Source organism: Dendropsophus ebraccatus, chromosome 5, assembly GCF_027789765.1.
Source record: "Dendropsophus ebraccatus isolate aDenEbr1 chromosome 5, aDenEbr1.pat, whole genome shotgun sequence".
Lineage (NCBI taxonomy): Eukaryota > Metazoa > Chordata > Amphibia > Anura > Hylidae > Dendropsophus > Dendropsophus ebraccatus.
The window spans coordinates 59,966,521-59,988,697 of NC_091458.1; the positions used below are offsets into that span (position 1 = coordinate 59,966,521).

General features: G+C 42.5%; 1 protein-coding gene across 1 annotated transcript; it reads left to right on the top strand.

Annotated features, from left to right (window-relative positions):
- Window positions 1–8,780: 8,780 nt before the first annotated feature.
- LOC138794160 (chymotrypsin-like elastase family member 1) lies at window positions 8,781–20,673 on the top strand. The gene is made up of 9 exons (XM_069972929.1): window positions 8,781–8,820; window positions 10,342–10,439; window positions 10,886–10,986; window positions 17,529–17,654; window positions 17,927–18,063; window positions 19,267–19,412; window positions 19,621–19,770; window positions 20,296–20,390; window positions 20,553–20,673. The coding sequence occupies exons 1-9, from the start codon at window positions 8,781–8,783 to the stop codon at window positions 20,671–20,673; spliced, it is 1,014 nt and encodes a 337-aa protein (XP_069829030.1).
- Window positions 20,674–22,177: the final 1,504 nt, after the last annotated feature.

Genomic DNA, 22,177 nt, shown 5'->3' on the forward strand with positions numbered 1-22,177 from the left:
CTTTGTTTTGGCTCATTTTATTGATATTGATCATCATTAGGAAATGAATTATATGCTTATCATCTAAAACATCCCAAAGACAATCTATCACTAGGTTTAGGCCATGTTCCCACTACGTAAGACCCTAGCCGTTCTGTGCCCCGGCGGGACACAGAACGGCCGGTGTGAGAGAAGATGATCTTCACTCCTGATGAATTGGGATGTGGGCGCATACGTGCACGCCCGCATTCCAATTCCCTGCTGCACACAATGGAGTGTGCAGCGGGAGCCGCATGCTCCATTGTGTGCACTTACAGGTTTTCTGACGCAGAAAAAAATAGCAGACGCAGAAAAATGACATGTCAGTTTTTTGCAGTGCCGCTAGCGATCCTGGCCAGAGTGTTTACTATGTGTATACACTCCGGCCGTGATTCCCTCAGCTGCCGCACAATGTAAGTTCTGTATGAATCACAGCCATTGTTGCTGTTGTACAACAACGGCCATGGTTAATACAGAGCCTACGTTGTGTGAACATAGCCTTAAGCGAAAATCTTTTTTCATTCAAATCAACTGGTGTCAGAAAGTTATATAAATTTGTAATTTACTTCTATTAAAAAATCTCAAGCCTTCCCATACTTATCAGCTGCTGTATGCCCTACAGGAAATGTTGTTTTATTTTCAGTCTGACACAGTGCTCTCTGCTGACATCTCTGGCCGAGACAGGAACTTTGTCTCGGTTTCCTATGAATCCCCATAGAAAAACTCTCCTGCACTGTACAGTTTCTGTCTCAGCCAGAGATGTCAGCAGAGAGCACTGTGTCAGACTGAAAATAAAACATTTCCTGCATGACATACAGCAGTTAAGTATAGGAAGACTTGAAATTTTTTAATAGAAGTAAATTGCCAATCTATATAAATTTCTGACACCAGTTGATTTAAAAGAAAAAGATTTTCGGTGGACAACCCCTTTAAGCTGCATTATCTCCTCATAGCGAACCTAGTTTCAGCAGATCTCATAAAATGAACATTTATCTACTGTACAACAAGTTGCCACAGGCTGCCTTAGTGCACTAGATGCTATATTATGGTTTGATACACATATCAGAGTTGACAGACTCCCTTTTAAATGAGTTCATTATAACTTGCCTGTACCTTCCACCTGACTCCTGAACCACTAAACCAAAGCTAATGGACATACAGACAAAAACAGACAGAGGAGTTTGAGAAAGACACCAGACCGGCATGTTAACTCATTGCTCAGAGGTACAGCTTGTATTTTTATTTTTATTTTAGAATAAAAATATATAGTTCAATTGACCCCAGAGTAGTGGATACCTGCGCCAATGCATACAGTTGTGATCTCTGCTGGTCCCATATTGTACTAAACCAAAGCTGTGTAAAATTTGTCACACGTAGCATTTACTTGCAAAATATTAATTTTCATTTTCTTCCCAGTTAAAGTCAAAGCCATGGCCCAGATTTATCAATCTGTCCAAACTAAAAACTGAAGTGTCCATACCAATTACTGCTCGGCGTTCATATTTTGCTATGGGCAAATCACAAGTCTCAAATTTGCGTCCAAGAATGTACAACTTAAAGTGTACCTGTCATTTGTAAAAACTTTTGAAATGTCTTAGAGATGTGTGAAAAGTTTTGATCGGTTCGGGTCTGAGTGTTCAGACCTGTACCAATTCGGAGAACGATCGGGAGAGGACACGCTGCAGCACGGTCCACTCCTGCTCTGTTAGAAAAGACGAGTCAGGCTCATAAAAGAGCTCTATGGAAGCTGACTCTTTTTCTCTTACTCAATCCAAGGAAAAGCCAGATGCATCCATCCCATTTAAAAAAAAAAAAAAAACACTTTTATTCAATATCGGATAAAAAAACTAATGTCCATATAGATAGTATACAAATACTATCTACAGTATATAGACATTTATTTTTTATCCGATATTAAATAAAGTGTTTTTATGGGAGGGATGCATCGCTGGCTTTTTCCTTGGATTGTGCAGTACAGACCCAGTGAGTCCCTGGGCGTTAGCGGCGCCTCCCTATACCACATGGTTGCACAGGAGACAGTTCACACTAATTAAGAAGGCATAATTGTGGTTGCAGCGGTTTCTTTAGTTTTTTATCTTTTTCTCTTACACGGAGCGGGGAGGGGAAGTGCTGCAGCGTGGTCCTCTCCCTGCTCTTTCTCAGGTCTTTGACATGTCGAATGATTTTACAAACAACAGGTGCACTTTAAAACTACATGTCCAGGTGACTTAAAGCGACTCTCTACCCACAATCTGACATCCACCCCCCCACCCCCCCAAACCGCTTGTACCTTCGGATAGCTGCTTTTAATCCAAGATCTGTCCTGGGGTTCATTTGGCAGGTGATGCCGTTATTGTCCTAAAAAACAACTTTTAAACTTGCAGCCCTGTGCTCAATGACCAGGGCTTAGAATGTGTATGCATTAGGCTGGCACACCCTCTCTGTCCCTCCTCCCCGCCCTCTTCATCATACTGAATACTGAACATGGGCTGGATTGTTAAGGCACCTGTGCAATGTTCAGACAGGAGAAAATGTTCCAGTGGCATTCCTAATGATGAAGAGGGTGGGGAGGAGGGACAGAGGGGTGGTGCAAAGTTAGGGCACAGACACTCTAGGCCACGGCCGTTAAGCACAGGCCTGCAAGTTTAAAAGTTGTTTTTTAGGACAATAACTGCATCACCTGCCGAACAGACCCCAGGACAGATCTTGGATTAAAAGCGGCTATCCAAAGTGGTTTGGGGGGGTCAGATTGTGGGTACAGAGTCACTTTAAGGGGACCGGCATTTACATACTCACAGCAGGATGACAATTCCGCTGCGAGTATGGAATCACATTGAAAATTACAGGGAAGGTATCCACAGCAGATTTTACTGTGAAATCTGCTGCAGATATGGTATGTGTTAATCTAGCCTTACACACGTTGCTGAGCATGGCTTAGGCTGGTGTAGGTACAAAAGTTTTTCACAGAAAAGTTTTCTCAGTTTATTTCACAGGCATTGTAGTTGGTAGTTGGTGCACAAACCTTGTAGAAAGTGTTATTATGCCATATATTTACCTTATCAGGTCAAATCTTGATTGGAACCCTTTAAGTACCAGGGCCAGTGTACATGCCCTACCTCCGCTAACTGATTGATATTATATTATAAAGGATACAATGACCGTGATTTACCAAAACTGTCAAGATTAGACAATCTTTAAATGTGGCAGATTTATGTGGAGAGCTGTTTCATAAATCTGTCACACTGAAAGACTGTCTACTCGTAGTTTACACCAGCTATTTGGCTATTTCAGCCAGATTAAGGTGTATATTTTTGTACAATTTAGGCCATGTCCCCTTAAGCATTAGCCATGCCCTTTTTTGCACCCGAAAGAAAAGTATCTAACAGTGGCAGAAAAATGTCTAAAATGCATAATAAATGTGAAGAAAATTCTGAAGGAGACATGCAATATTCAGTCTATTGGATAAATCTGTTCTACAAAATAACAGGAAAAGACATGTTGGTATTCAAATGCCGAATGATTAAACTCCCGGTCCCATTGGGGTACATTAGTCACAGACACCCTTCAGGATTTTTCCTAAAGGGTGTCCGTTCCAGAAAATAGGTCAGGAGTAGAGATGAGCGAACCTCGAGCATGCTCAAGTTCATCCAAACCCAAGCGTTTGGCATTTGATTAGCGGTGGCTGCTGAAGTCGGATAAAGCCCTAAGGCTATGTGGAAATCATGGATATAGTCATTTGCTGTATCCATGTTTTCAGACAACCTTAGAGTTTTATCCAACTTCAGCAGCCACTGCTAATCAAATGCCGAACGCTCGGGTTCGGATGAACTCGAGTATGCTCGAGGTTCGCTCATCTCTAGTCAGGAGTCTATAGATCCTGTCCTATTTTTGTCCTGAATTCCTGCACAAAGTTGTCAGCAGGGTCCTCTTTGAGGACTGGGCCTTGACAGCACTAGACGCTCCCAAGGCATTCAATTCTATTAAGTGGCGTTTCTTACTTGCAGTGCTCAATAAATTCATCTTTGGCCCAAATGTTATAGCATGGATGGCCCTGTTATACAAAAGCCTTAAAGCAGCAATATCGCTAAACGGGCTAACTTTATCTTTGTTCCCCCTGGGACACAAAACCTGTCAGGGTTGCCCCCTCTCCCCGCTCTTACACACACTGGGCACAGAGCTGTTCGCTGCCATTCTAAGAGCCGATTACATCTATTCTTGAATACAGTATATTGGAGGGGAGGATAGTATTGGGCTTTATGCTGAAGAAGCGTTTGTAGAAGCGTGGTTCCGACACGCGAAACAGCTGTCAGGCTGCCGCGCTGATTGAGGAGCTCTGGCATCCACATCATGCTCGTCCTGCACTTATGTTTGTTCGCATTTTAAGAAGATGAAATAAAGGAAAAGATTTTAATGGTGAGTGCCCTCTGAAACTTTTTTTCTTTTTTGTTTCTACTCACTTTGGGCTTTATGCTGATATACTCCTATTCCTCTCCCATCCTGACACATCTCTTCCATGTGCCTGACACCTTTGGTATTTACTCAGGTCTTTCCATGAACTGGACCAAGTCCTTTCTTATGTATATAAGCCCAACGAGGTTGCATCTGGTGGATTCCACGGTGGAGGGCTTATCTGTTGTTGCTAAATTTAAATACCTATGAATATATATTAACAAGACACCTTAAGATATGCTTGCCCAGAACACAGACCCCTTAATACAGGGGTAGGGAACCTTGGCTCTGAAGCTGTTGCAAAACTATAACTACCAATGCCTGGACTGCCAAAGCATGATGGAAGTTGTAGTTTTGCAACAGCTGGAGGGCCAAGGTTTCCTACCCCTGACTTAATAGGACAATTTAGACACAAATTGAAAATCTGGAGTGCTCTTCCACTGCTAGTAGCTGGTAGGATAAATCTCATCAAAAATGGTAGTCCTCCCATATGTCTTACAACATATATTTGTCATAATTTTCAAGATATTCTTTAAAACGTTAGACTCGGCTATTATCAGTTTTATCTGGGGTTCCAAGATCCAAGCTGCAATTAGCTAACTTGCAAAGGCCCAAAGATTTAGCGGACATAACTATGCCAGATATATACTTGTATTACCTAGCTGGTCAACTTAAATACATGGCCTTGAGGAGGGAGGCAGACCCTCCTACCACATCAGACAGACACCCACTGGACTATGTTGGTATGCCATCCCTGTGGTCGTTGCTGTTGGTAGAAAGAGTGTCTGGGCAAAAACTATTACCTATACACATAGGGGGAGATTTATCAAAAGGTATAAAGTTTAGACTGGTGCAAACTGGCCACAGCAACCAATCACAGCTCAGCTTCCAGCTCTGGTGAAAGGAAAGAGGAAATGTGATTGGCTGCTGTGGACAGTTTGCACCAGTCTAAACTTTACACCCTTTGATAAATCTCCCCCAGAGTCTCCTGTCAACTATGGTGTGCAGCTAGCTATATGGGGCAGCTGTTTTCTGCCACATGATATGGACCTGTCCGTGTTGTCATGCCTTTTGGTGTGAGGTAGTGGAGACTTTAACAAAAATGCCAGTACCCATGCACCCCACTGTATGCCTATTTGGTGCCTTAAACAAGGAGATGTGGACCCACCATTTGAGTATTTACCTTACGGAAACATTATTTTTTGCATTGGAGGCCATTATGCTTAGGTAAATGGATAGGTGATGTGGATATAACTAGTGAGTACAGCAGTATCATATGAGCATATACAGTAGTTTATATGCATAGGAGATGTCCTTCCAAGTTCAGAAAGGTATGGGTGTCAATCCCCTCTGACAATGATTTCGGATTTAGAAATACCTAATTGTGGCTGATTTTCATGTGATGGATAAGCACCTCACTCGCCCACTGTATGCTAGGTTACTTTCCTAGTTCCATGTTTTGTTTCAGTTATGCAGTAAATGGTAATGTTTGTACAATTATATATTCTTGAATACGTTGATGTGGAATAATAGACATTAGCCAGAAAACGTTGCATTGTTTATTGATGTATTCCTTGAAGTACAATACTCTGTATGACTATGTACGTATATTTTGCAAATGGTAACCAAGAGCCTCATTATTTTTGTGGAGATTTTTTTAGCTTTTGGAGGGCTGCTTTTAACTATTTTCATATCTGTAGTGGGTCTGTATCTTGCCATTGCAGTGAGCTGTTGCATTTTTCTGTGTTTTGTGTGTTTGCAAGTTCAGCCATAGCAATGTGCTCCTGCCTAGTGTGAATGGGGTTCTAGGAGAGCTGACCAAATTGTTTTATTTCTGTGTTCCAGATGGGGGAGTGGCTGCCTCTACTTGGTCGTGCACTCCACCTATCCCACCCAGGTGGTGTAATTACTTTTGCCGGTATAAGATGGATCCTGCATGCCCAGAACATAGGCGTATTTCATGCCATGTACAGTGTAGGGTCCGCCCTGAGCATGAGGCCACCTTATCATGGTGGGGTGGTTTACACTGTTTTCAAATGCTAACCAGAGTGTTTTTGTGAGTATGTATGTATACTGTCTGTACTGAAAATACCTTCCAATAAAATTGAATTAAAAAGATGCTTCTGTATCTGTATAAACAAAGAAAGTACTGCAATTCCCTGACTGTTGGCCTCCTTCTCAGGCTTTAATGCTGGTACGTTCCCTTGCTTTCTTTTTTAGGTAAAAAACTACAGCGGAATTTTTAATGTAATAATGCATTCCATAAAAGTCAATGGGAAATTAGACAACAGTGGACACAATATATAGATAACTAAATAATGAACGTGCTAATTATTTATTACTGCTTTTGCAAGAAAAAATCCATTCAGTCTATGTTCAAACACAGTAAAACACCAAAATACTGCAGCTATTTTGAGAGGAAATAAAACAATATGTGAACAGGTGGAAAAAAAAAAATTTTGCTAAAGGAGGTTGTCCAATGGAGTGCATTAATACATTGAAAATATGGTCTTATTTTTACCTCAAAATTATAGATGTATTTTGCTTTTATTTAACTGTGTGTAAACATAGCCTTAGCGTTAAGCAATGCAAGAGGATACTACAATATGCACAATAATAATGGCATATTAATGTTGTTATTTATTTGCAACAACTTCACAATGTGCTGAGTAACACATCAGTGTAAAAAAGGTTTTGTCAAGGTTTCCAAGAAAAAAAAATGCAAAAATAGCCATCGCACAGGTGGTAGATTGTTATGTGCAAAGGTTGAGTTCACTTTTCCTTATATTTCATCACCAGTTAGACAAAAAAAATGTAAATTAAATGTAGTTAGTTTCAGTGAGGTTTAAGGAATATAAACAGTAAGAAATAAGAAATATAATAGGGGACAATACATATCCTTATGTAAAGAAAGGGTAAATGTAGCAATAGCATAGATACATGAATGTAATAAATTAATAATCTATAGGCAAGGAAGCACACTAGTGATGAGCACAGCGAAATCCATTCCATTTATTGTGTGTAAAGGTTCCAAAGGGGATGGTACTCAAAACTCTTATACAGAATAGCTTTCATTCTGAAAAAAATCTGCGAGAGAGAATGAAAGTAAGATTAAGACCAGGTAGGTTAGAGAGCATTTTATTTTTTAGCTCTTGGGTGGAATAACCCTTTAACCCCTTCCCAAACAGCCCATGTTTATTAATGGGCTAGGCAGGGGAAGGCGTGTATGGAGAAGGCTAAGCCCACTTCATACACAACGGGTGTTTGTTGCTATGGGTAGCAGACACTCCGTGCTAATAGCTGACAGTCTTTTAGTCACACTAGTGTCAGTCATTTAACCATTTAAATTCTGGACTAATAGCAATCACAGCATTTAAATGTCCAAATGACAGGGGTTGTTGATCAGCACCTCCACTTTGTAATTGCAGGGGTCTTATCAGCCATTTCTGTAGCCAGAGGGCTTTACTTACCCTCCATAGCTGCGGAAGTGTCTCTGTTACTAGAGTCAGACTATGCTGCCTATAATGCAGACTTATGTGCCAGTGAGATATTGAGAAGGCTAGCACCAAAACATCAGTTCTGTTTTTGAACCTAAGAGCCCTTGAGGTGCTCAGCAGCAGAAAGAATTATGGTTCACGAAGATCAATGGCACTCACCATGTAATATAACGCCAACAATGTGTTCCACGTATGCCAGGGACATAGCAGTAGAGACACAGAACCAGAAGCAAATCTATAATACTAGATTGCTTATACATTGGAGTCCACATTACTATCCAAAGAAAAAGAATCTCCCTTTATGGTGCGTTCACACCTACAGGATCTGCAGCTGATTTTCTGCAGCAGATTTCATTTAAATAACTGAACACAGCATCAAATCTGCTGCAGATCCTGTAGGTGTGAACGCACCCTAACAGGGTATAATATGGGGTTCATCCTGTGTTTCTCTTGACGTTGTAGGCTGAAGGTGGTTAGATGCTGAGCAGTGAAAAATTTAGAAAATATTGATTGACTAGATATATTGGTTATTAGAAAAATACGATGGCTTAGTAAAAACATACACCAGACTTGGGGGGGGGGAAAAAACAGCAATCTTCTTTTCTGTTTATTATTTCTATTTCTGATACTAAACTTATAGGAACATATTTATTTAAGTTACTTGCCCTTGAGAAAAGCTTAAACTTATATTTATCTCCATGTTTAAATGCAACAGCTGGAACTTTTCCCACTATAGGTTAGCACTTCTTTAATAGTATATAAGGAGACACCACCAATAGGTCTGCCACAGGAGAATTCTCACAGAATTGTCTCACAATGTTCAGGCTTCTTGTGCTCGCTGCTCTTGTCATCTGCGGTAAGTGGTTGGATTGTGTGCGGTATCACATCTAACTTTATTGCTAACTAGGAAGAAAAATTAGAAATAAAGATTAAATAATATATTGTTTGCAAACATTCTGATTTATATTGATTATACATGACTCTGCACTAGTGAGCAGCTTTGCACAACAGCCATTTATGGATTCAATGCTGATAAAAAATTTAAAAAAAATCACTAGACTTTTGCTTGCTAACATAGTGATCAGCCTTGCTGAACATTTGTGTCCATTAAATATGTGTATAGCATGTAAAAACTAGTGACTTTACAGTAAGTTTAGCCAAACCAGAACTTGATTGCCCAGCCATAGGTCTTCTAGGGTTTTATCAATGTTTTCCAGGCAGCATTAAAGTGTCACTGTCGTTTATTTTTTTTGCAGAAATCAATAGTACAGGCGATTTTAAGAAACTTTGTATTCGGGTTTATTAACCGAAAAATGCATTTTTATCATGAAAAAGCAGTTTGAAGCTCTATCCCCTGTCTTCATGATTGTCTATGGAGAGGTGGAGGGAGATGAGGCACCAAAACAGGACAACAAAGAGTTAAATTATAGCTACATCACCAAGCTATCTCCCCTGACAGTCAGCACTGACCTCTCTGACCTCTGAATAGGGGCTTTCACACAGGTCCTGCTGTGTAATCCTTTGTTCTCTGCTCTCTACTGGCGACTAATCTCCCTCTTCCCTCCTCCCCCCTCCCCTCTTCATAGAACAGACAGGATCCGACTGTATAGAAGAGTCGAGATTTACTGATAATGAGCAGTGGATGAGAGAGAGAAGGCAAGGGGGGGGACCTGGGGAAAGGCTTTTTGGCATATTTGCCTAATAAACCAAATTACAAAGTTTCTTAAAATCGCCTGGACTATAAATTTCTGCAAAAAAAATTAAACAACAGTGACACTTTAAGGTTGAATCCATCTTCTCCAGGCTGGGAGATTCAATGACCAAGCGATCAGGTTCAGTTTGGCTGAATTTACTATAAGTTCGCTCATCTCTAGTAAAAACAATTTACTTTAATGCAATAAGATATCTTATATAGTCAAAAAAAAGATGCATTTTTATTTCTTGCATACGGTGTAGATCATCATTGCTAGTTTACATATGCACATTATGAGGTTCTCCGTAAATCTGTGTGGAATAGTATCCCCTGATCAGCCATCTCAATCTGACATGGCAGGGAGGGGGTATAACATCTAATGTGTATACTGCTGGTAGTTTTGTTTGGTTTCCAAACACCATGGAACTGTATTACTTTGATATTCTTAACTGATCAAAATTAACAATGTGAATGTACATTATATCATCATTATAAGTCACATTATAAACAATGTAATAGTTATTCTCTTCCTATACATCACATACTGGTATAATACAACATGTATGTAACTACTGTTAATCCAAACACCAACATACAACACACTCTTGTCTTACTGAAAATAGGGAAACCTGCCAAATATTTTCCAATTTCTCCTTTTGTTAATCTGGATTATTCTGTACATAGGACAATGTCATGATGATGACATCCGCTATTTTGAAGACAATGAAAATGGACGCGTAGTAGGAGGAACTAATGCAGCAAAGAACGCCTGGCCCTGGCAGGTCAGTATTACATACTAATATATGTGACATTCTTTATATAAAATCATTTACTAATAATTAGAGATGAGCGAATCTACAGTAGGAACGAAGTGCTTCACTTCGTTCCCATCTGCATTCTGCTCATCAGGCTGCAGGCTTTGAAGTCGGCTCCGCTCTGTGTTGCTCCTCCCCAGGTGCTGAGAAAAGATGGATCCAGTCCTGAGAAACTTTTCCCAGTTCCCTAGGACTAGATCCTTGGTTTCACCAACATTCTGCAGCATTTCAAAGTAAATCATAACTAGCTGTAATGATGGAAACTGTGCCTGTGTAAAGCTGCCCTTGTCTCAGGCATCATGAAACTTTTCCCTTTTGACAATCCTTTCTAAAAATAAATTTGGCCCTAAGAGATGGAGACCCTTTAGGAGATAGTGCCATTTATAGTTTCTTCCTTTATTGGCTTCCTCTAGGTATCTCTCCAGTATCAGTCTGGCAGCAGCTGGTACCACACCTGTGGAGCCTCCCTCATCCGTGCTAACCGTGTGTTGACCGCCGCACATTGTGTGGACAGGTAATCATTGCATTTTGTACTATCACCTGCTATATTATTATATTTGAATAATGTAGGTAATCTACTGAAAAATATCTATAATATATAGTTGCATAATTGAAAAAAAAACAGGTCCTTCGACTACAACCTATAACTAGAGACAGGGGTGATTCTAGCGCCTCTGCTGCCCGAGGCGAACTATAGGATGACGACCCCCCCCCGGGTCAATCCGCCCACATTATAATCCACTACTGCCCCCCCCCCCAACTGCTGTCCCCAATAAACATAATGTTTGGTCCCTTGCTGCACAGAGGATGTCAGGAGAGGAGGGGGCTGATCTTATAGGGGAGGTCACAGCAGCACAGAGGAGGTCAGGAGAGGAGGGTGCTAATCCTATAGGAGAAGTCCCAGCAGCACAGAGGATGTCAGGAGAGGAGGGTGCTGATCTTTTAGGAGATGGTCCCCCCCCCCCTTATAGATGGTCCCCCTCTTCCCTCTCCCTTATATATGGTCCCCCCCCTGCACAGCAGATAAAACAAAAACAAAAAACAGCACACAACTCACCTGCCATCCGTTCCCCCGTCGAGCCTCTCTGGTCTGGTCCCGGCTGATGTGCGGCTGCCCGGGGTGTCCCGTCCTGTCCCCGGCAGCGCGCGCATCAGAGAGCTCCCCGTGCGCCTGTGGCTGTGACTTCCAGTGCACAGGGAGCTCTCTGATGCGCGCGCTGCCGGAGACAGGATGGGACACCTCCGGCAGCCACACATCAGCCGGGGGACTAAAGGCTGCATTCCCACGTTCCGTGGAATGCCGGTACCGGAGACCCCTGAGCCCGGACAGCATCTGTAATTAGATGCTGGGAGCGGGGGAGACTGTATTCATAAGCGCCGCGCTGTAGTAACAGCACCGCGTGGCTGATTCATTACACTGCGGCGCTTATGAATACAGTCTCCCCCGCTCCCAGCATCTAATTACAGATGCTGTCCGGGCGCGGGGGTCTCTGGTACATGGTACAATCAGTGGCGGATTATAATGTGGGCGACCGCCCGAACCGCCCATATTATAATCTGCCACTGAATGCCGCCCCTAGGGGCGTAGCTAATGTCTCTTGGGCCCTGGTGCAAGAGGTCAACTTGGGCCCCCCCTTTCTCGATGCTATTGGTATATATATATATATCTCAAGACTGATATTACCAATAATACCAGTATACAGGAAATATTATCACCGCCATACTGTTACTAAACAAATCCTGTTTACTGAGACCAATATTGCCAATATTACCAGTACACAAGGGGAAATATTACCGCCACACCACAACCATCACCACCATATTGTTACTGACCAAATCCAGTATACTAAATCCAATAAAACACAGTACCAGATAACAAGTAACAAATAATACCACCTCATAGTGACTAACACCACCGCTGCTACTGAATATAATCCTCTGTACATAGACCAATATCACTTCATACAGTCATATAGAGGTGGACGCACTGTACACAGGATCTATACACCATATACATTACAGTGCAGTTATATCAAGTGACTCACAGGGGACGTCTTCTCTGATCGGAGTTCTTCCCTTTTCATCTTCTCCATCTGTTGTGGGCGATTTTGAGAACTTCTCTGGGCCACGAATCCACAGAATCTGCCAGACAGACATATTAGGCTCCTCACACTGACACCATCATCTCTCTAAAAACTGCACATCTGTACTGTCCCCTTTACACCCTCATTTAGTAGGTAGCCCTGACACTATGTGACCCCCCTTAAAGTACATGCCCCCCTCTGTGCATGCCCTATTGTATACACCCCCCATGTAGTCCACCTTATAGATGGCCCCCAATGTTTCCCCCTTATAGATGGCCCCCTGTGTTGTCCCTCTTATAGATGCCCCCCATGTTATCCCCCATATAGATGGCCCCCCATTTTATCCCCCTTACAGATGCCCCCCATGTTGTCCCCTCCTCCTGCCCCTTTATCACCATACTACTACCCCTTTCATCCTCCTGCCCCTCCATCATCATACTACTACCCCCTTCATCCTCCTGCCCTTTCATCATCATACCACTACACCCCCCATCATCCTCTTGTTCCATCATCATACCACTACACCCTCATCATCATACCACTACACCCCCCATCATCCTCTTGTTCCATCATCATACCACTACACCCTCATCATCATACCACTACACCCCCTATCATCCTCTTGTTCCTTAATCATCATACCACTACACCCTCATCATCATACCACTACACCCCCCATCATCCTCTTGTTCCTTAATCATCATACCACTACACCCTCATCATCATACCACTACACCCCCATCATCCTCTTGTTCCATCATACCACTGCACCCCCCATCATCCTCTTGTTCCATCATCATACCACTACACCCCTCATCATCATACCACTACACCCCCATCATCCTCTTGTTCCATCATCATACCACTACACCCCCCATCATCCTCTTGTTCCATCATCATACTACTACACCCCCCATCATCCTCTTGTTCCTTCATCATACCACTACACCCCTCATCATCCTCTTGTTCCATCATCATACCACTACACCCCCATCATCCTCTTGTTCCATCATCATACTACTACACCCCCCATCATCCTCTTGTTCCTTCATCATACCACTACACCCCCATCAATCTCTTGTTCCATCATCATACCACTACACCCCCCATCATCCTCTTGTTCCATCATCATACCACTACACCCCCATCATCCTCTTGTTCCATCATCATACCACTACACCCCCATCATCCTCTTGTTCCATCATCATCATCATACCACTACACCCCCCCATCATCCTCTTGTTCCACCACCATACCACTATACCCCCCATCATCCTCTTGTTCCTTCATCATACCACTACACCCCCCTCAATCTCTTGTTCCATCATACCACTACACCCCCATCATCCTCTTGTTCCATCATCATACCACTACACCCCCATCATCCTCTTGTTCCATCTTTATCATCATACCACTACACCCCCCATCATCCTCTTGTTCCATCATACCACTACACCCCCCATCATCCTCTTGTTCCATCATCATACTACTACACCCCCCATCATCCTCTTGTTCCTTCATCATACCACTACACCCCCATCAATCTCTTGTTCCATCATCATACCACTACACCCCCCATCATCCTCTTGTTCCATCATACCACTACACCCCCATCATCCTCTTGTTCCATCATCATACCACTACACCCCCATCATCCTCTTGTTCCATCATCATCATCATCATACCACTACACCCCCCCATCATCCTCTTGTTCCATCATACCACTACACCCCCCATCATCCTCTTGTTCCATCATCATCATCATCATACCACTACACCCCCCATCATCCTCTTGTTCCATCATCATACCACTACACCCCCCATCATCCTCTTGTTCCACCACCATACCACTATACCCCCCATCATCCTCTTGTTCCCTCATCATACCACTACACCCCCATCATCCTCTTGTTCCATCATCATACCACTACACCCCCATCATCCTCTTGTTCCATCTTCATCATCATACCACTACACCCCCCATCATCCTCTTGTTCCATCATACCACTACACCCCCCATCATCCTCTTGTTCCATCATACCACTACACCCCCATCATCCTCTTGTTCCATCATACCACTACACCCCATCATCCTCTTGTTCCATCATCATCATCATCATCATACCACTACACCCCCCATCATCCTCTTGTTCCATCATCATACCACTACACCCCCCATCATCCTCTTGTTCCACCACCATACCACTACACCCCATCATCCTCTTGTTCCATCATCATCATCATCATCATACCACTATACCCCCCATCATCCTCTTGTTCCATCATACCACTACACCCCATCATCCTCTTGTTCCATCATCATCATCATCATACCACTACACCCCCCATCATCCTCTTGTTCCATCATCATACCACTACACCCCCCATCATCCTCTTGTTCCATCATCATCATCATCATCATCATACCACTATACCCCCCATCATCCTCTTGTTCCATCATACCACTACACCCCCCATCATCCTCTTGTTCCATCATACCACTACACCCCCCATCATCCTCTTGTTCCATCATACCACTACACCCCCATCATCCTCTTGTTCCACCATCATACCACTACACCCTCATCCTCATACCAATACACCCCCCATCATCCTCTTGTTCCATCATACCACTACACCCCCCATCATCCTCTTGTTCCACCATCATACCACTACACCCCCCATCATCCTCTTGTTCCACCACCATACCATTACACCCCCCATCATCCTCTTGTTCCACCACCATACCATTACACCCCCCATCATCCTCTTGTTCCACCATCATACCACTACACCCCCCATCATCCTCTTGTTCCACCATCATACCACTACATCCTCATCATCCTCTTGTTCCACCATCATACCACTACATCCTCATCATCCTCTTGTTCCACCATCATACCACTACATCCTCATCATCCTCTTGTTCCACCATCATACCACTACATCCTCATCATCCTCTTGTTCCACCATCATACCACTACATCCTCATCATCCTCTTGTTCCATCATCATACCACTACACCTCCCATCATGCCCTTTAAAACAAAAAAATCTTTACTCACCTGAATGGTTCCTCTAGTCTTCTTGTCACGCGCGCTGGCGGGCTTACCGCGGCTGGGGGCGGGGCTTCCAGCGGAGGGGGCGGAGCTTCGCGGGACCTGTTTTTTTGCCCTCAAGATGCTCCCAGCCCCGCACGTCAGCCGGGGGCCGTCCCTGCCGCCTCTTGTGATCGCAGGCAAAACATTGCTTGCGGTCACAAGAGGGAGTGGGATGGGAGCAGTACAGTGGCAGTACAGTAGCGGCCCCGTCGCGGCGGCGATGCGACCGTGGTAGCTACGCCACTGAATGCCGCCCCCATGATAGCAGCTGGTGGCGCCGCCTGAGGCAGACGATTCAGGTCGCCTCATCATTGCGGCGCCACTGACTAGAGATGATCGAACAGGGCCGAGGTTCAGATTTGTACAAACCCGAACCATCAGCATTTGACTCCCGCTGCCTTACTGTTCTGTGGGGAAGGTGGAGACAGCCCGAGTACCGCCTGGAAAACAGGGATACAGCCTATTGTACCGCCTGGAAAACAGGGATACAGCCTACTAAGCTGTATCCCTGTTTTCCAGGCAGTACTCGGGCTGTCTCCACCTTCCCCACAGAACAGTAAGGCAGCGTGAGTCAAATGCCGATGGTTCGGGTTCATATGAACCTGAACCTCGGCCCTGTTCGATCATCTCTACCTATAACCTGTATAACACCAAAAAACTTCTTCATAAAGAATAGATATTTGAGCCCACTGCCAGTTGATCAATAATTAATAAAGTTTATTAAATCAATTATTGTAGACAAACATGATTATAAGACGCAATTTCATAAGATTTATTATATACATACATAAAGGAGGACTACACAAGACCGACAATACAAACAAAAGGAAAGGGAAGCCACACGGTTCATGCATGAATAATTGGAAAAATACAGGGCATGCTTTAGCCAGTGAATCATATATATTACAAAGTGCAAAAGTGCAAACAAATGCAAAGCATGCACAAAAAGTCAAATAAAGAACACAGTTCATATATAGTTGAATATCCTGAGGTGATAGTGATAAGGTGATAAGTAAACCATAAACCATAACTGTAGACCTGACGAAGGGTGTACCGAAACGGCATTGGGGTGTTCCTGTGGGTAAGGGAGCCGCACCGCATACATGCATGGTGTTTGTATTCTGTGGTATTTATTAGATCTTGATCTTTGCCTGAGGTGATTGTTAGTTTATATTAAGCACTTTTTGCACTTTATGGTTTATTTCTATCACCTCAGGATATTCAACTATATATGAACTGTGTTATTTATTTGACTTTTTGTGCATGCTTTGCCTTTCTTATGTTTGTTTATTGCATGCTGCACTTTTGCACTTTGTAATATATATGATTCACTGGCTAAAGCATGCCCTGTATTTTTCCAATTATTCATGCATGAACAGTGTGGCTTCCCTTTCCTTTTGTTTGTATTGTCGGTTTTGTGCAGTCCTCCTTTATGTATGTATATAGTAAACCTTATGAAATTGCGTCTTATAATCATGTTTGTCTACAATAATTGATTTAATAAACTTTATCAATTATTAATCAACTGGCAGTGGGCTCAAATATCTATTCTTTATAAAGAAATTTTTTGGTGTTATACACAAAGCTGACATTTTTTTGAGCATTTATTGTGTATCTTTTGAAAATAAATTTTTTTTAGTTTTTTTAGCCAAAGGTTTTTTGGTTTCTACCTATAACCTGGCTGTTTTCATTTAGGGGAAGAAAAAAACTGAAAAATTCCTTTGCAACCTCATATATAGGTGTCAAAATAAATCCCTGGATCAATGATTTATCTCCAGAACTCTCATACCCATAGCTTGTAATACAATACAAAATGGTTTATGTTACGTTATATTACCCGCTAAATATTTTTCATCTTATTTTCTGTAACAGGACACTTTCCTTCCGTGTGGCCCTTGGAGATCACAGTCTTAGTGCTAATGACGGCACAGAACAGTACATTTCCGTCTCTACCATCAGGAAACACGCTAGCTGGAACACCAACAACGTTGCTGCTGGGTAAAAAAAAAATCTTTAATTCACTTATACATAACAGCATTACACAAAACATAGCAAAGGACTGTATGTTTCCAAATACTTAGATTTTGGAATCATATAGGTACTGTTTTTATTACTATTATTGATTATTTAGTGGCTTCTGTAGGCAATGTCTGCTGCAGCAACCTACCAATAATTATTTAATTCATATCAATATTTGCTACACTGAAACACCTCACTTCTCGGGAGATGCAATTTTACCTCTACTACATTTGTATCTTTTCTCTGTACAGATACGATATTGCCGTCCTGTGGCTGGCCTCCAGTGCAACCCTGAACAATTCTGTGAAACTGGCTACACTGCCTGCAAGTGAATCTACCCTGGCCCACAACTACAACTGTGTTGTTAGTGGATGGGGAAGACTTACTAGTAAGTTGTTTGTATAAAGCTTGTCATACAAGAAGCTTTCTTCTGGTTTAAAAATTAATCTTTGCCCATAAGAGCATGGAAATGTACTGAATATACAGAAAGATGGTCACTTCTCAGTTGTGGACACCATCCACACCATGCCTTTCCTCACATGTTGGCTACTACCCATGGTGCAATTTGTTTCCAGAACAGTGGACTAATGTCTTGGGGAGCTAAACCAATGGACAAGCACTCAGGCTACAAGTTGTTTTTATGACCAGAACAGTTGTCACTGTCATATTAATAATGAAAAAGCATGTTGATTGATATTACTGTTCTTTTAAACTAACCCTATTATATTGATATTGGGATGTTGATCATACCCATCTATGAACTAATACATGCTGATTGTAATTGCTGTTTTTGTGCAGTATATTCACATTTTATAAAGTTTCACACTAATTTTATTTATAAACAAACTTCACCCCTTAAAGTTGCTGTTCTTTTAGTTTAGTTTTGTTTAGTGTTTTTTTTCATCACTGCATTTCAAAAGCCATAGATTTTTCAGCATCAGTAGAGTGAATTTGGGTTTCATTTTGAGGCTAAGTTCACACACAGACGTCAGTTACTTGTATAATAACAGTGGTGCGTGAACATAGCCTTAAGGTGCTTTTAAAAGAGTACCTGTACCAGTTACTAACAGCAGGAGCAGGATGGTGCACCAAGAGAGGTAGTCCCATGGCACCAAACTGTTTAATTTTCATATAGAATAAAGTAAAGATTTCCCAAAAATGCTGCTGAGGATGAAGGTAAGAAATTTACCTTCATTCTCAGGTAACCCTGAGGATGTCTTATGGGAACATAACAGTAGGTTAGACTGTTTTTGTGTGTCACCATTCTATCCTCTTGTGCTAAGTGCCACAGAAACAAGAGACTACCACTGTCTTTCTAGTGGTACACATGGTGACAAGTAAGGCTGCTATTTTACATGCTTGCTGCCAGGTTATCCCACAATATACACCTGTTGGAAAGTTGGACACTCTGTGTTAAGTTTTTCTTCTAACAAAAATTGATTTCACAAAGAGGAGAACCCAATGCATATTCTAGTTACAAATTGATAATTGTTGCAATGTAACATTTCATGTGCTTACTGTCACCTAAATAAGAAAAGCACACCTTATTGCGATAGCATGATTATAATAAGAAAATATTATTTCTGAACAGCTGGAGGAGCTCTTGCCACTATTCTCCAGCAAGCCAATCTGCCTGTAGTTGCCCACTCAACCTGCTCACTCAGCAACTGGTGGGGAAGCACTGTCAAGACCAACATGATCTGTGCCGGTGGGGATGGAGTCAAGTCTTCCTGCAATGTAAGTATTATCTTACTTTGCTTTTCTTTAATATAGAACTGCACAAAATATTTGTGATTTTTTTCATGGTTTCTCTACCAACATCCATTATTCTAGACAACCATTTGAGAATGTAGGCTACATTAAAAATTATTATTATACAAAGCTATACTTACTGTACAAAATATTAACATCATGCTCATGCTTATATTTCATCATTGCACATTAGGGTGATTCTGGTGGACCCCTGAACTGTGCTGTCAATGGTGTGTATGAGGTCCACGGTATTGTCAGCTTTGGATCTTCTCTTGGATGCAACTACTTCCAGAAACCATCTGTGTTTACCAAGGTCTCCTCTTACATCTCCTGGATCAACAGCGTAAGTGATGTACAGCCTTTCTGTCATAATCACACTCTATGGGAAGCTCGCACAGCTCCTCTCTCCACGCTGAAGAATGAACATGTTCATTCTTCAGCGCTGAGAGATGCAGCGCGCGAGCCTCCCATAAAGTGTCATTTCGCTGCTTTTGCTCCGTGTTCACAGGGCCTTAGTCATATAGAGATAGATAGATATTTGATACAAATGTAGAAAGCGGAATTTCAGTTACGGTCATCACTGTCATTTTGAAATCACTAGTTACCAGTTTACCGAATTTGTAATGAGCCTTATGGCACCAGTAATTTTAGACTTAAAGGGAACCTGTTTCCCCCCCCCCCCCCCCCCGGGCCAAAATGAAGGCCGTCCGACCCCCGACTAGAGCCCCGGATACTTACCCCATCTTGCCAAGTCTCGCTTCTGGAGCCGGTCCCGGGACGGAGATATCCTTGTCGGAAGCCCGGCATGTGCTCTGCAGGGATAAGTCCAATGCCCATAGAGAATGACGGCTCCATTTATTCTCTATAGGCATCGGACTTATCTATGCAGTACGCGCGCCGGGCTTCCGACAAGGATATCTCCGTCCCGGGACCAGCTCCAGGAGCGAGACTTGGCGAGATGGGGTAAGTATCCGGGGCTCTAGCGGGGGGTCGGGCGGCCTTCACCCCAGCACAGGGGGTGACAGGTTCCCTTTAATTCCATTTTGTAACTATAAACTAACCCAATATCTTGGTATCTTATCCATAAAAATAAATGGCTTACATTTTCTTTGTTTTCTTTTGCAGAATATCTAAATGGATCACTACTTTCTCTCTAGAAGGAAACATGATAACAGCTGCAACACTCAACTTGTCTGTGTTGTATAACTTTGCTGATAGCTTGCTAATAAAGAACTTACCTCCATGAAATGTTTCACTCTGTTTTTTAATAAATAATACTTGGGGACATCTCAGTATTTAAGAAAGAAAAAATCACTGGAGGTAAATCACTACCAAATGTGCATCTACGTAATTCTGACAATAATTTCAACATAGCAGGTTACTAACTTGTTACCGCCACATAAAATTGATGCCCGTCTTTCTGGATGGCATACATTTTAGCGCAAAAAGACAGCTGTCGGTAATGAAGGCCGCAAATAATATTGATGATCATTATGAAATGATGGAGGTCTTCTTTGGCAGCCATACAAAGAGATGACAGTGAAATCCTGTTGTGGGAACGTAGCCTAAAGAATTACCTTATTCAGTCATAAATGATGACAGAATTCTAGTAATGTGAAGACAAGATGTGACCATTCATATGGCTCTTATTAGTATTCTTCTCTAGTCCATGTGCCTAATATTTTTTTTCCTACATACTTGGGTCCATATATTTAACATGCAAAACATGATCACAGAATACAATTTGTTAAAGGTGATCTGTCAGCTGCAATTCACATTCCAAACTGCTTACACTGTTCTATAACTGTTAGGCCCAAAAGACAGCTTACCTTTTCTGTGCATATAGATATACAGATTTTAGGACAGGGGGATAGGCACCCCCAATACCCAGTGCCTCTGTCAACAGCTTTATTCTGACAGAGGTATAGTGTGTGTGGAGTGCTGGCGACCTGTGGCCTGCACACACAGCACATTTGCCCCTTTAAAAGGTCAAGCAGTGGTGCAGGAAGACAGGGGCTCCGTACACAGCTGCTCTGTGCCAGGAAGCCATGTCTGAGGAGCAGATACCAGAGCTGTGTCTACTGAGGACAGTTTGGGAGTATGAAATACTGTACAAAAACCACAGTACATTAAACCTGTTGATGGGGGGGGGGGGCAAAGTCAATTATATCTTAATGGACTCACTGGTGGCATCCTTTCCATATCATAAATAATCGCAATAATGGAACTGTGATCCAACTTAAAGTTGCAAAATTATTTTTATATATAAATCTTGTATCCTTTCCATCCCTCTTCTGTGCTCCATGCTAATCCTGGGAATGTTCATGTCTTCCAGAGTCTTCTTTCTTTCTCCTGCTGCAATGACAATCCAGAGCCACCTGCACCTACTTAAACTAGCTTTACCTGCCGCTCCCCATCTGAGTATTGTTGGATTCTTGTATTCCAAGTTAAGGTGTCCGCCTGCTGTTTTACTATATCCCTGTGTATCCTGACCCTTGCCTGCTCTTTGGATTATGCTTTCTGCCCAACCTGCCTTTGAAAGCTGCCTGCCCTGACCCTTCACCTGTCTGTCTAAGATACCTATCTAACCCCTGGCACTGCTCTGACTATCCTGCTGTCAACCTGGCTTGCTCCCAATGCCTTGCACTGACTCTGTCTGGTTCTAGGTAACCAGCTGCTGCTCATACCGGGACCACAGTTGTGGAGTTACCGGGTGTACCCTAGCCACAAAAGTTCAGCTTCCGCATCCT

Bases quoted from the DNA above. Each gene is read 5' to 3' on its own strand.
- LOC138794160 (XM_069972929.1), top strand. From the start codon at position 8,781: ATGTTCAGGCTTCTTGTGCTCGCTGCTCTTGTCATCTGCG. The intron at 10,440-10,885 runs GTCAGTATTACA...GGCTTCCTCTAG, and splicing joins AGAACGCCTGGCCCTGGCAG to GTATCTCTCCAGTATCAGTC. The intron at 19,413-19,620 runs GTAAGTATTATC...ATTGCACATTAG, and splicing joins GAGTCAAGTCTTCCTGCAAT to GGTGATTCTGGTGGACCCCT.